This window comes from Xiphophorus maculatus, chromosome 3 (assembly GCF_002775205.1).
Source record: "Xiphophorus maculatus strain JP 163 A chromosome 3, X_maculatus-5.0-male, whole genome shotgun sequence".
NCBI classification, from domain to species: domain Eukaryota; kingdom Metazoa; phylum Chordata; class Actinopteri; order Cyprinodontiformes; family Poeciliidae; genus Xiphophorus; species Xiphophorus maculatus.
Window position 1 is genome coordinate 31,169,885 of NC_036445.1, and position 16,535 is coordinate 31,186,419.

The 16,535-nt window shown below is 37.4% G+C and overlaps 1 protein-coding gene across 1 annotated transcript in view; it reads right to left on the reverse strand.

The window, feature by feature from the left end:
- tsnare1 (t-SNARE domain containing 1) overlaps positions 1 to 16,535 on the reverse strand; it is a 122,806-nt gene that overhangs the window by 80,829 nt on the left and 25,442 nt on the right. Inside the window, exon 2 of the mRNA XM_023330947.1 lies at positions 5 to 112. Coding sequence (XP_023186715.1) covers positions 5 to 89 — 85 coding nt within the window. The 5' untranslated portion in view covers positions 90 to 112. The remainder of the gene's footprint in view (positions 1 to 4; positions 113 to 16,535) is intronic.

Below are 16,535 nucleotides of genomic sequence, written 5' to 3' on the forward strand. Positions count from 1 at the left end.
TTACCTACTGGCTGATAGCCCTGCCTGGTGGGGCCCCCAAACGGGTTTCGGCTGCCAAAGGATCCTCCATCGATGGACCCATACGACATTCTGATGTTTGGCGGTGTTTCAGCTGCGTGCAATTGGAAGGAAAAGACAGTTGGCAAGAATTAAACAGGAGACACCAGTTTATTTCCTCTTTCAGTCTGCCAGCCTTGAAATGAATGCACTCACAACACTGACAACAAACATCCATCCATCCATTTTCCTTACACCTTTTCGCTAATAGGGTTGGGAGGGGTGCTGGTGCCTGTCTCCAGCGAGACATTTCGGGCAAGAGGCGGGGTACACCCTGGACAGGTTGCCAGTCTGTTACAGGACTGACAACAAACAAATAAAGTAAATATGGATGGGATCTGAACTCTTAGCAGGTAGAACTATTGAACAACGTTAATGACGGAAGCTTAAAAAGAGCTCCTCTCCAACTTCTGCCCATTTCTAAAGCAGTCTTTATTGTTCTACAAATATGGTCAGTTTATTTATGCATTGTTTATACAATATAGACTTATGTAGCACCATAATAAATCAGTTTTATTATTATCCCAATTGTTTTATTTTCTTCAAAAATTCCACTTTTTCCAGTTTAATTTTTCTGAATTAAATGTTTTTAAACATATTTATTAACCCAAAAAGCACATAATTATGGTGTGTATGAAGACACTAGAACAAAAAATAGCCATAAGTCTACTGTTTTTCTGTTTTGCAAATATAACACACTGCTGATGTTCAACAGAACATTGCTTTTACAAGATGAAAAAAAAGATGTTAAATAGGCGTTTCCTCATTTTTTAAGGAAAAAGTAAAGTAAAACTTGTGCAGACTTTTATAATGACCAAGACTCTTGTTTATTTGTGTTCTTCCATCTGTCACAGGAATCTCTACTGGAGTATTGACTGTAAGTGTTGCTTTCATGCATGATCAGAAAGACGGGACATAAAGCGTATCAGATTCCCTGGGTTCAGAGAGGAAAAAGAAAAGTCCTGGCCTCAACAGTCCCACTGGTCACTGGAGTATTTGGGGTTGAGACTCCAAAACTGTCCCAAAGATAATCCTAAAGATCCTCTAGTTCCCACACTGGCACTAGAGCACCCAAGCTCTAAGTAGAGCCCCCTGAGTGGAGGGTTTAGGCAGCTTCATCAAGTTCTGCACTCATATGAAATGAGTGCAGAAATTAAAAAGCAGCTGTTCTACCTTCTATTATATGGTGATCCAGTGTGAACTGTCTGGATCTGTATATTTATTCCCAGGCATAGAAAACCCCCTCAGACTGCTCCGCGTTGATGGTGGCTGTGTTGGTGTAAATGCAGTGAGACACAGAGGCTGATAAGAATCCCTAGTGTCTGCAACAAAAGGTTTATAATTCTGAAACTGATTCTGAAATAACTCAGAGTTAAACAGCTTAGGATTTCCTTTCAAACTCAGCTTCATTCATGTTCATTCTGCTTGTCCATGAATAAATAAACATGTAGATAATATGGACAAACCTTGGACTGTGCCGAGGTCTCAGTTCAGGGCTTCCACAGATATCACAGCTTATAAAAGCAGTTGTCAGGCTGAAAACATCTTCATCAGCTCAGATCCCCTCTGTATGGATGGCAGCAGAACTGTGATTCTTTTACTGTTAAGAGTTCTGTCAGGTTTGTTTCTATGATTACAGTGGTTTCATTCATACACAAGAACAGCAACACGTCTTTGAATTTCTATAGCTTTTTAAACATTATGCATTTTGGAATAAAACATCTTGATGAGGCTTCCTCTTAGAACTGATGCAGAAGAAGACTATCACCCTGGTATTAAGGGTTTGATTTATTGGGATTAGTTTTCCTGCCTGGGGAAAGCTTCTGAATGAAAAAGAACATGTAAGCTGTGGATTTTTACTTGATGTTTTTAGTTAGTTTAGCTTTTAGAAGTGCTCTGTTCCCTCTATATTTTTTTTTTACTAATACCACGTAAGTGGGCTCTTATCGGTCCCTAGTGTGTGACCTACATCAACAACATCTGTCTTTTTTATAATTATGTAGCTTATTATGGTGCTGGACATGCAGCTAAATTCTTTCAGAATGTTCAGCCTGTTTGATGTCCTGAATCATCATCCACCACCTTCCCTGACTGTAGTAAAATTATTACAGACAGTTACAAATGGTTTATTTTCAGCTTTGAAAATCAAGATAAATATTTTATACATGCATCTTAGTAACATGTCATCATGATTTCTCCTCAGTAATTTTGCTTTAGAAAGTGAAGCTCGTAGATTCATTTCACACAGACGTGTTAGCCAAGCTTTTGTTTCCATTCATTTTGATGTTTCTGGCTAACAGCTGAAAATATTCCATGATATTCCATAATATTCCAGGCATTCCTCAACAAACATGCTATTGATATCATGCAATTCAAATTTTTAATTTACACATTTTCATAAATAGCATGTTTTATACCACTACCCCATCTTTTTTACAGGTCTGATTTGCGGCGACGTAGTGGCAAGACTCCCCCAGTCTCATTTTCAACTTGTGCTTAAAGTGCACATTTTAAACTACTCACCAGTTTTTAAATTGTGCTAATAGGCCAAGTAAAACCGGAGTTATGCTAAAATAAGCAAACCATATTTTTCAGAATGTCAGAGACATGTTAAAAACCGGCTTTTCTGGGAATGTGACACGAAATGAGCTACCAAACATAAAAAAAATAAACGCAACATAAACCTTTGTTATTAGAAATCTCACATATTGAACAAATAATTATGTACTGTATTTTGTTGCTAAGAAACGAAGTAAGGTTTCTCAAGTTATGGTGATAGAGAAGCGAAAACGGAGTAGCGGCAAAAGCAGTGAGATCGCAAAATTGATGCAAGGTTTGGATATCGGGGCGATCGGTGGCATCCACTTTGTTTTTAGCTTAGTGGTTTCTGTTCTGTATATAAAGGATTATGTGAAGCATGAACACGCAGCCGGAGTCTGGGCGCAGTGAGGATTTCTATGATGACGTTGACTGATCGATCATTCTTATTATCAACTGACAAAGAGTATCACAGACTGAGAGTACGATGAGATCCTGGCAGCCTGAGAGGCAGCTACTCAGAGATCCAAGCAGGGGAATAACGGCGCTGCGGAGTCGATCACTACGGGGTGAGGCAGAGCCACTCCCCCAGCAGCTAGTAGTAAGCAGCTTACAGCCACGGCTAACTCCGGGAGCCAAGGTTTTTCCTATAGTCCAAAAGACCTTTTTTTTTTTTTACCTTGTTCCCCCAAACAATTACACAGTTTTTGTCATCTATTTTTGACCTATGATGTTTTTTTTTCAAAAATTGCATACAAACAAATGAGGAATTGCCTTTATTTTCATGCTAATAATGTTGTAAAACTTTGTTGTTTGCAATATTTTTACACCAGTTTAAGAAATTTACAGTATACTGTATATTGTAATTCTAAATAACAAAAACCATTTGTTGTGAATATTTGACATTTTCACAGTGAAAAAATTTACATCTTTCCAAATCGGATTTTATTTTTCTGTGACTCAAGGTCCAAAATGCAGCCACAGTATGTCCAAAGGTAAAAACTAAGTGTAAATTCATAAAGTTCAGGTTGTCCTGAAAACAATGATACTACATAAGGCAATATTATATATAATATAATGGTTTCTATTAAGATAAAATGAAAATTTGTCAAAAACGACCATGTATACCCTGAACCAAAGTGAAAAATGAAAATATTTCAAACATGAAATAATACTTGTGTGAAATAAAACACAGAAAGTGTCATACTAAACATTATTTTGAATCAAAATTACAAAAGTAGAATAAAAACATATTGATTTAAACACGGGTCCAAAAAGACCCACTCATGGAAGACTGTATAGTCAATATGTCATGCATCAGAGGGTTAACCTGACTGTCCTTGACTGAATAGTCAAGAGTTAATGACTGGATGGATGTGATTAGGGACATATATTTAAAAATGTTTAGTTCTGTTGTGATATTTTTTAATGTTCAGAATGATACGGTGCACACACAGAAGAGTCACTAAGAAAACATTTTGCACCTTTTCATATAATTTTGGTGCAATATTTATTCTACTTCAGTAAAATTCCTTCCAGAATCTTATATTTCTTATACTGTGGACCAATGGTATTTGCAGGGGTTTGAGCCCACAACCAACCTGGAACAACAGAAATCTATGAAAACTAGAAACTCTTTGTAACACTCTTATAACTGCCTATTTTAATAGCTTCAACACAAAATATACCTTAACATGCATTGATACACAAAGTGGAAACTACCTTGGCTCTGCTGCAGAAGCTATCATACATGGTCTTATAGTCTATCAGCATCAAGGATTCATGGCATTGTATGGCACTCGCAGATTTGCGGTATTGCAAATGCTAGCAAGTAGTATATCAAGTAGCACCAAAATGTTTCAGTTTCCCAAGCTGCATTTTCTTTTGAATATTTTAGATGTGTTTTACAAAAATATCTGCAAATTATCAAATGTTATACAAATAAATTTAACTTACATTCCACAGAAAACACATGAATAGATGAGAGTACTTCAGATTGCTTATGCAGCAATGACTGCTGATACTGGCATTGCTGTATAGGCAGAATGCAGCATAAGGCTTATGCACAGAGTCATGTACCCATCCTGTATGTGCCAATACTGCACATCCAGCTGTGTGTCAACAGAAAGCCATGAGTATGTTTTTTAAGTTCTTTGCTTTACTTAATAAAAGAGTTGAGAAAACATAATGTGTTGTAGTGTGATGAAAATTAAAAACTGCAGGAAACATGGAATGTTGGAAGTAGGTCAGAACATGCCTGAATGAACATATTAGTCAGAGGCAACTTTAAAACATTTGCATTTCTGCAAGGTCACAATTAAACATGGGTGTAGATAAGTCGAGGACTGGAACATTTGGAGCCATCAAACATCCAGGGGCTTAAGGAACAAGTGGATGTTTCACAGTCAGCTTCTTCAGGATGTTAGCCCATAACCCACTTACAGGAAAAGAGGGGCACAGGGCACAGAATGCTAATCTGAACGCTGCTGTAAAGGTCAGAACATCATGAGAACATGTGTTTGACCTGCGGCCAGAGACAAACAGATGAAGCTCTAATCAACAAATCTCTCTCTACCCTCCTCTCCAGGCTCTTCAGCATGCCTAGCAAAGGTCGGAGTACAGCACTGGTCAAGTGGCCAAAGCTCTTTCCCCAACCATGAAAGACAAGCATTCAGACAAGCAGGAGAATGTGATTACACTCCGTCGTCCCAGCGCTGCCCATTGTTGCAGAGAAGCCAGTGAATCCAGCTTATAACCGAGGCACTTCGGGAGCAGGCGCAGGATGGAGAAGCAGCAAGAGATTCAGTGTCCGCACATTACACAGGGACAGATTCAGTGGGCCAGGAGAAGGTTTAATCCGATTAATTTTCATTGAGAGAAGAGATTAATTACTTTTGGCAGTCCACAAACAAGCTCCACTCTGCTTGTTTCATGTCCACTGACTGTGTCTAGCATCCCTCTGAAGTGGGGACACGCATCATCTACGTCCGGGGGCATGAGGAACACTCTGTTCACATTTAAACACACAGGCAGAAAGCTCAAACCTTTGCTGTTTGAAATGGAAACAATATGGTAAGTAATTATTTTCATGCAGAAGAAAACACTGAGTACTGAGAAGCCAGAAATTACAAATTACTCTGCAGGATATGAGACCATGAAAGCACTCTCCACTCTCCAGAAAGCACTCCTATGAGTCTTACTGAGATCATGAAATCCTTCCACTTCCAGTCCACATTTAACTCAGAAATTTACTTTTCCATGATGGAAAGAAAATCCAGTGTATACAGCCCACCTCAATCTTTGAACATGTTCTCTTTAAGTTCTTATAGGTACAACAGCATGAAAGGATTGGAATTGAAATAAATAAACAAAACAGGCATACAATTGACATGACTGAATCCTGTTGTCCCTATATTTTATATCCCTATATATGTTGTCATATATTTTATGACAGAGAACTGCGTTCAAAAAACACAAAGCAGATTTAACTGCAGAAATGACATGTGACTTAAAGCAGACCAATGCCAGCGTACAAACAACAGACAGGGTCCTACTATAATCATAATGTTTGAACTAATCATATGTTTTTACATCACAACCACAAACTAAGACATGATTTTATGCAAAAGTTCAACAAACATTAGAACATACAGTAAACATAAAGTGAAAGAAAGATAATAGATAGTTTTCAAAATGTTTTAGAAATACAAATGGGAACATGTGTTATTGGGAAGCTATGGTGATGTGTAGATAGTAGGATTGTGAAAGATTTTACATGAGACTTCCTCTACCGTTGTTTTTTAAAAATGGCCTTCTTCTTGCCACTCTGACTTAAAGGCCACATTGAAGAGAACATGGCTTGTGGTTGTCCTGAGGACAGATTATCCCACCTGAACTACTGGATTTCTGCAGCACCTCCAGAGTTCCCTTGAGCCTCTTGGCCACTTTACTGAGTAATCCTGCTGTTCCTCTGGGACAGGAGTGCCTGAACCATGGCAACCCAAAGAGGTTGTGCAAATGTTACTCCCATTGTATGCTCCAACTTTGGATGAAATGAATTGGTGCTTTTAAACAGTTTAGCTGATCAGCCAGAGAGCACTTTGCATCTAATCAGTTCATGTTTCTCTAAAATAAGTGGGGTGTGACAGAAAGCTTCTTTCTATGTGGGGCCATAAGTCCCACTTGCTCACCAAAGCCCCCACCTGTCCAGGGTTCTGAAAAAAGCCCACATGCCTCAACAGATGTTCTGTACAGTCTCCTAACTGGGTATGGCAGGTGTAGAGAGCATGACATAAAAGCTTTACAGGGAGTGGTTAAAGTGGTTGAAAAGGCCATCAGCACTTTGTTTCATCCCCGTTCTAGAACATCTGCACCATTACATCATCTATATCTTCTGGCACACTGTTTTCCTTCTGCCCCCTAGAAAGCAACACCCCCTAATTCACATAATCAAGCAACAACTTCTGTCCTTAGATGTTGCTCTGGCAGATCTGAGAATACATGTTGACTTTATTTACAGAATAAAGTCAATATTCTGTAAATAATATTGATGTCCTCTAAATTGACCATTTAGAGGTCCTTGGGCCTCTAAATGGTCAGTGTTTCATTTATTATAGTTCAAGAGTAACTCTAAACAACTAGGTTTTAAGGCTTGATTTAAAAGAACTCAGTGTTTCAACTGTTTTGCAGAAGTTTTCTCTAGATTTGTGATGCATAGAAGCTGAATGCTGCTTCTCCACATTTGATTATGGTTCTGATGGAGGCCAGAACCAGAAGACCTGAAAGCTCTAGAAGGTTGATACAACACCAGTAGATCTTTAATGTATTGTGGTGCTAAACCGTTTCATAAACTAACAACATTTTTTTAAAGTCTATTCTCTGAGCTATAGGGAGCCACTGGAATTACTTTAGAAATGGGTGATGGGCTCTGTCTTACTGGTTCTAGTCAGAACACCAGCAGCAGCGTTCTGGATCAACCGCAGCGAGGATTGATTTTTTTAGGCAGACATGAAAATGCACTGTTGCAGTAAACAATGTGACTAAAGAAAAATCCCTGAATGAGTTTCTCTATATCTTTCTGAGACATTAGTCCTCTAATCCTGTAAGTGTTCTTCAGGTAATAGAAAGATGACTTTGTAACTGTCTTTACAAAGTTTCAAAGTCACATCCAGATTTGGGGCCTGGTCACTAGTTTGTAGGTTTAATAACTGAAGCTGTCTGCTAACTCTTGATTGGTCCTCTTTAGGTCCAAAAAGGCTGTGTTAGTTTTACAACCAGGCTCAAAGGTTGATAAGCCCAGCTAAGTATGAGTGTACATGTTAGAAGTTTTCAACATATGCACAAGACAGAATTATTTCTTATCTTCTCTTATCTCTTTTCTTCACCAGGTTAAAAAACATGTATGTTTGAACTCTTGCAACTTGCCTGATATTTGGCTAAATGCATAATATCGGGCAGTTGCACCTTGTTCAATATTGTTGTGTTCCTACTAGCTGGTTATTTGACCATTTTCTTCAGAATTAGAGTTCATTTAGTTTGCTTAGTTTCATGGCACAGACTGTGTGACTTTTCGTTTCATGCAAAAATAAATATTTTATAGCTCAATGTGGACATTATATCCTTTGTAGTAGTTTATCTCTAGTAACTGTGCGAGTAACTGTAGTAGTACTGCATCTTCACATTTTTCTAAATCCTGAAATGCTAAAATTCTGCAGTGCTTATTTTTATTTGGTTTCGGAAGAATACCTTTTCTCCAAGAAAATGTCTGGCTTTTCAGGCAATTTTAGAACTCACAAAAAGCCAGGTGGTAAAAGCTTACTCCAGCGCACCAAATGCCACTTTTGTATGCGGACAGCCTTGGTTTGTGGAGAAAAATAAGCCCTACACTTGTAAACAGTGTAGGTGCTGCAGAGCAGCGTGCCCCCTTGTGTGACTCTGCAGGACACAGAAGGATGGTAAATACAGGCATGGCAGGACAGAGTGACTAGATCCGCAGCTTCTCACCACCCCCACTGCTTTTCATTCAGTCCTCCACTCCTTCCCCAGCTGTCATTATCAGTACCACAAGGCTTAAGCTCAGCCTGTGCAGGCAACTGAGCAGAAATAAGCCGACACCCTGGCCACAAATGCTGCATTCATCACAAACAAGCACGGAGCAACATGAGACCGCATCCTGTGCAAGAGGGCATAAGAGGTTAACAAGACGATGTTGTCAAACAGATTATTATTATTTTACACAAACTAATTCATGCTTTTTTATTAATTTTGACATTTTTTTAGGGATTTTTGTTTTGGTAAGAAAATGATGCACATTTTCTCAGGTAAAAAGCCCCTGAAATAGAACTTATCAGCAGACTGCGTGCCACCACAACAGCAAGTTTATCAGTTACTCTGAAGCCTTTTAAAATGAACTAGGAGGAAAATTTTATGTGAAAATGATTTTATATGCCTCTGAAAGTAGTCATCCAGTTGTAATAAACTGATTCAAAAAGTCAACTGCTTTAAAAATGTCCTGTTGGCTTCCTGCAGTAATATAACGGATGGCATGTTTTATATTGTATTCATCTCTCTAGCATAGTCAGATGCATTATGTATAATAAAGTGTCTTGGTAAATAGGAAAGTACTTCCTCAGTTCATTGGTTTTAATGTATAAAGGTTCAAGGCTTTAGCGCATTCTAAAAGGATTTCAATCTAACCCAAGGTGAATAAAACTACACATGACCGATTCCCCCATGATGTTGTTCAAAACAGAAAAAATTAGAAAAAAATGAAGTCCACCCCGAACTAAGTACAAGCAAAGAAGAGTTTGATATACTGAGTCAGAGAATAGAACTGTTCCTTTGATGATACCTTCTTCTCTGTGGAGTTTGGCTGTTTCTCACACTCCAGAAACAATTAAAGTATTTTCTCAAGTCAGCCTCCTTTAGCCAACATGTTAGCAGTTCGATGCTTTTTTTAAGACAAAATAGTGAGCAAGTTCAGACAGACTTATAACCCACTTATAGTTTCTTGTTGTATGTGCTGGTATACAGAACATCCACATGTTCTGTGGATCTTAAGCGTGAGAAAATGATGGGGATTTGAAGACATTTGTAACATTATATTTGAAAAATGTGTTGCTTTTGATGGACTCACATTCTTAATCGTCTGTATACAGTTGTCACCAGAAATTTAAACACAACAAATAAACATACACATTTTTTCTGTCATTGTGGGAAGATAAATACGATCAAACATCCCTTGTTTTAGGTTGGTTAGAATGAACAAAATTATTTCTATTTGCTAAATCCCACATTAATGAAAAAAAAGAAAATGTCACAGATCTATCCATTAATGTCTCCATACATACATTTCTTCAATATCTGGTAGCAATGCCTATGAAGTGTATAACCTGGTGTATGACCAACATCGAGGTTTAACCAAGAGGTTAAACCTCGATGTTGGTTAACCCCAGGGTTAACCCCAGGTTTAACCTCTGGGGTTTCCTTCCACCAGCTTCTCACAATAGCTTCTGGTCCATTCCTCCAGACTCAGGTTCAGGGTCTGGAAGTGACTCACTTTCCAAAAGAACTGAGGGCTCGCTCTCACACATTCTTCATAAGGTAATGATATTTTACAGCTGTAGTTGGCAAACTGCAAGTCAGTTAAGCCTCTGCTAAGGTGCAGACTGCAGCTTTTCTACACCAGCAGAACGTTCAACAACAAAAATCTATTATTTTTGTTAAAATCAACATATTAACAAACATAAATAAATTACTTAAAGTTATAGATACTATTTTAACAGTTGCAATTTGTTACGTTAGCAGCAATTCAGGAAGTTGTTAGTACTTTGTTTTAAATAACTGACAAGTAGATCATGTTATGCTTTGAACCTTTTTGTAAATATCATAATAAAATGAAAAAGGTGTAATTCTATGTATATCTCATACTGGCCCTCTCAGATGTATATCTCAGACATGACCCTGTTTACGACATCTTATATAAGTCAATGGGTCATTCATGGGCCCCTGAAGGCATGATGGCATTGTGAGGAGGTAATTACACGATTTGGATGTAGTGTGTTGGAGCAAAGACAAATCTTAGACACACACACCAATCCCAGAGGGACCGGAAATGGACACAGCTTGGATCAAGAGTTGGTCGGATGTTTGAAGTTGTTTGATGAAATGTTTTAGTTGATGGAATGCACAGACAGAACCCCCACCGATCTCAAAGATGATGTGTGAGTTTTAACTAGCAATTTGAATATAATTACACTGCAGCTTCACTTGGTGGGGAAATGAGAGGCACTGGCATGGATGCTGCAGTGAGGGCTTCACTGTCAGCTCTGTTGAAGGATAGTTACAGGTTGGGCTTGAGTGTGTGACGGAGTGTGACTCAGTTTTAAAGATGCATTTTCTTTTTCTCTTGTAACATTTAGGCATAAAATGATCACTTTAGATTTTCACTGGAAGAGTTTGGAGTTGCTTTGACAGCGTGGGATAAAAGTGTTTTATTTGGAAATTACACAAAAGTATTCAGAGAAGGCATGCATACAGAACAAGCATCCAATTTTCAAAAACAACAAAATAACGTGTTGTTATTAAATAAATGTATTTCTGAAAGCCTGATGTCTTCTAAGCTGATTTGAGAAAGCTAATCATTTGTATAAAGACAAATTGGACAATATAGATCTAAAATGTACTATTAATAAGCAAAATTTGATAAGAGAAAGGGTGTCCCTCAACTTGAACCCAGATTTTAGTTTGCCTCTGATCAATGTAGCTGAGAAAAAGTACAATACATCATTACCAAAAAAACAGACAGTGAAGGCTCAGGGATTGCCATAAAAATTAAACAATCATTATTTTCTATCTTTTTCTTCATCAATCTGTTTCAATGAATCATTCTGTCTTTGCTTGCTAATGCCCCATACCTCCATCATACAGCCTTATATTTATCTTTTGAACAAAATTCCAGTCAGTCGGTCAAGTGGCAGATTAAAGTCACATCTACCCTCGTAAAACTTTCTGTTGTGCAGAAAAAGTAACCAGTTAAAATATATTTGTGTTTCCTTATAGAATGTGCTGTAACCCAAAACCATAGAAACAGAAACCAGAAACAAAACTCCAGCCTGTGACTGTAGACCACTTCCCTCACAAACACCTTGGATCTGCATCGAAATTCTGTTAAGGCCTGAGATTAGGGCTTTGTGATGGTCATGCTGCAACATTGACTTTGTTGTCCCGAAGCAACTTTGTAGCAATATTGCATATAAATACACACGCATACACACATATATGTCTGTGGTTTACTAATGTGTTTTTCTTTACACAACAAATTTGTTCATGACCTCAAAGAACTTCAAAGCAGTGAAACATGAGAATGACCCCAGGCCTTTATTCTGTGTAAGTACATTACTGTCACGGGTCTGGAAATCGAGTCCATGGGACATGATCACCATTAAAAGAGCAGTGCTGTCTCTGTAGGAAAAGACTGACTGTAATGAGGCTGACTCATTTTAGCCAATCTGCTCATTTTGTCATCTGAAACATCCTGAGTCCCATCTCACATTAAAGCTCCACAACTAATTATCTTTCTTACACAGTACAACTAACTGACTCAGGTCAATGGATATATAAATGTGTTAGATATGATTCATTTACCAACCCAGAAATGTCTGGTGGAATTATTCCACACTGCATGACACACAGCAACAGTTCACTTTGCTGTATGTGTATGTGTAGCCTTAGGCAAGTTCAAGAACTCTGATATGGATGAGGAGATTCATTTCTTCATCAAGTTATCTAATATCTAGCTAAGAGAAACCAGCAACAAGCTCATTAATGTTCTGATAAATGAATTTCAATAAATTGTCCAGTTTAAAACAGGAATTATTTTACCATTTATAATTGGGACAAATGTTAACAGATATCAAATATACATAAATAAGGAAATGTGATTTAGAAACACCTTAAAATTAATGGGATTAAGTTTTTATTTTTGATGGAAAAAGCTTAAGTTAATAGAAAATAATTCATCACCTCAAATTACTTTTTCATATCTGTTACCAGTGAAGCTTGAGTCTTGTTTGCCTTAATCAGAATATTTGCTTATAAAATATTTATCTCAAATGTCAAATCATAATAGATGATGCAGTCTGAGTCATGCAATTACCCACCTGCATCTGGCCAGAGTACCTGTCACACAACTGGATGATTATTTTATAACTACTAAACATTGATTAACAAACTTATGTTTCCTTTATTGTCATACTCTTGTAAAGTACCTGCATAGAAAGAAACAAAGACATTTTGTAGGAATGTCTATTAGAATAACAAAAAAAAAACAAGCAGATAATCAGCCAATAACTCCAGAAAATTTATACTGAGACTGAGACTGTAGAAAGCAAATATTACCATAATTTAATAGTTGTTTTTTTTTTTTCTAAGAAGATGAGTAGACAGTGAAGAGGACAATGCAGGACATGGGAATGAAGAGAGTCTCCGGGAGTTTTTGGGAAGCTGGACGTAAACCTGGAACTGTAGTCTGCTCACCTGAAGAGTTACCTGCATAAAACAATGAAAAATAAGAGTTCATTCTCTTACATGAAATGCCAATCGTAGGGAAATGTGTTTTTTAATTTATTTACAAATTAAAGTATGGTTCTCTGATGATTAAGGGACATTGTATTAAAATATTCTACCTACTACGAATTTAAATGCCCAAAAACGGTTAATTAGCTAATAAAAGTAATTGGTTTGGAAAGACTGTGTTGACACAAATTATAAAATACCAATATTAACTAAATAAATAAATATAAAAAATGTCCTAAGAGAGAATATATTTTCTATTCTGCTGCTTGCAGTTAACTACCGTATACACTTTATATCTCACTTTCAGCTGCTACGAACAGATAACAAGCAGCGGAAAATGACAGAGTGACTTGCCAAAATCAGCCTGCGGTTAGCAGGGAAAGAACGTTCCAACCGCACGTTAAACCGGCAGCTCCCCAAATTTTAAAGTATAAATATTCTGGATGAACTGAGTGGATAGATGAAGCTATAAGGTCTACTTTCTCATCTAAAAACAAATTAAAATGAGTTTTCATGGCAATTAATAGTGGTAAAAGTGCAATACATTTCTGTACTCACCTTCTCTGTTTAACGCTGCTCGTGGCGCCTTGCATTGTGGGATATCTTGCCGGCTCAAGTCCGCAGAAGGATGCATCGATGCATCCTCGATAAAATGGGCGGAGCAAGAAGACATCCGGGTACTTTATTTCTTGCCTGGATGCGTACTTAGAATTGGAACAGTACTTGGGCTGCTCTCGATGACGTTTCACGGGGAGTGAGAACACAAGTACTGACAAGAACGCATATTGAGAAACGGCCCAGGACTTTCTTAAAGAGACAGAAGCCCAATTTGAAGTTGCTAATTTACCAAGTCAAATTTGATATGTATAACATTTTCATAACAACCGAAGATTACATAGTTACTTGATTATGCAATAAAATGATTCAGTGTGGGTAGAAAACACATAGTAATGGATCTAAAAAAACTATTTGCTGATGCAGATGTTGGTGCTGATATAACCTACTGTGCATCTAGAAAAGTATTTCATGCAATTTGCCACAAGTCATGTAGCAGAAAGGGCAAACCTGTAGAAGATACTCCTAGATATCGTTTGTCAAATCTGAATGAGCTTGAGATGTTTTCCAAAACAATTAGTAAAACCAAAAAGTAAAGACATAACACACACACAGACACAAAGCTTACAGCTAAAGATTGTTCTAAAAGTATTGGATTGGGGAAGATAGAATACAAATTCACACATGTTTAACATATTCACATTTGAAGACTTTTCAGATATTAGTTTGTAAAAAAAAATGAAAACCATTCATTTCTTCTTTCTCAGACTTTACAGATAGAAGCCAAATTTTGCGTTAGATAGAATTACTCAGAATTCCAATGAAATATAGAAATTTGCAGTTATAGTGTGTGATTAATTTCAACAAGCATACACATTCTGCAAGGCACTAGGACATTGTACTGTCTGAAGCACACAATCCCAATGTGGAGGCATAGACACCTCATCCCCAACACTGCATCACAACATGCTTTAACTGCAGGCTGATGAGACACTCCATGCAGTGGCCTAAAAATTCAAAACAATTCAGACTGTTTACATGAGCTCCATAAGCTCTCTGATAATCTGACAAGGAAACATGAATCAAGTCATGCACTCATTTTACAGCAGCACAATATTAACACAAAGTTATTCTAGTAAGGATACATTAACATAACCTAATTTTAAAAAAAATATTGCAATTAAAACAAGGTAGCCTAGATTAATGTTTTATGTTATATTCTTTTACAGTCCAATTCTTGCTAGTGTTGCATGCACCACAATATTCAAAGTCAAACGCCATAAAAATCAAAAAGAGGAAACAGGTCTGATTGTCTGGAATATTTATGGGTTAAAGTAAAGAAACGTATGTGAGATCTTATGGCAAAAGCCATCAGTCAGTGAAACTGGAATTTCATGGGTTTTAAAGTATGCTCTGAATATAATAAATGACAGAATGAAAGAGGAACTTAATTTTGAAAAAAGTAAACTGAGCTTCTCCTCACAGCCATGCTTCTATGTTTAATTTCCATTCCTCTGACATCAAACATGTCCAGGTTCATACACGCAAGTATATACAGTTGAGGTCAATATTATTAACCCACTTTATTTTGAGTGATTACATTAATTTGCTTTACACACAGAAACCAAATTATTTCACAAAAATCAAAGGCTACCTTTGATTATTTTCTCTTCTTTGTAAATTAAATAAATTTAGTCTGAATCACAGGAACCTGATTTCCTCTCTTGAAATAAAGTACAAAGTAAACTTAGAACAACTTTCCCATAACTTTGAAATGTTTGAACCTTTAATTTGTGATTCTTGAGCAGAGGTTTTCTAAATGTGTTACCCTGCAACAAATAGTTACCACAACTCTTTAAAATCCTTCATCACCCTGTCAGGTTGAGGCAATTAACAAAAGCAATGTACTGTATATCATACCAGATAATCCTCCTTCTTTTTTATATTTCTCTTTGTACCAAAAAATATGAAATAGGAAAATATAATAAAATATACACAGGAACTACCCCACTATCCTACTGCTGCAGTAAAGCAGGTCAGACGAAACCATGTTGTCTGTACAACTACTGTGTCCAAACTACTACAGCATGAAATTTAAGCTTGCTTATAGTTGATGATTAAAGTAAACTGAGGTTTTGCAAAAGCTGTGAAGAAATTCAAGTTACCTGGCATCTGATTTTGATCTTACTGACATAGACAGACAGCCACATGGCAAATTTGTATGAAAGGATTGAAGGAGGGAAAGAAACTCAAAAGGCAATGTGTTTTAAAGCTCAACCTTCTACAGTCATCTCTTCAGAGAAGGGAAGAATGATGAACACTAAAACCACAGTCTGTATGTGTAAAAATGGGCTCTGCTTTGTCGCCTCTGTTTACTATCACCTACCTAGCTAACGCTGCCTAACTGAAGCAAGGATCTTTGTGGGGTTAATAAATCTCCCTCATGTTCCTGTTCTGATCTCAGGTCCTTCTGAGATCTGCCTTCTGCCTTACTTTAAAAACAACCTTCAGTCTCAAGAGGAAAGCAAGAAAACAAAAACACCTTTGGACAGTGAAATTGCCTTGTCACACAAAAAGAAGGCATTATTGTGATAAATCACCCCATTTTTTTCCATAACTAAAGTCTGCCATGGTGTATCTTCCAGTGGCACGTACCATCCTGAGCTCTGATATGGATGGACTTTACAGAATAACAGAGACTATGGCACCTCACAGGAACACTTACTGGGTCAAACACAGCACTCAGCTGACCAGCCGCGACCCCACCCTGCCTGACACCTTAAACAGTTTCTTTGCCCGCTTTGACACGG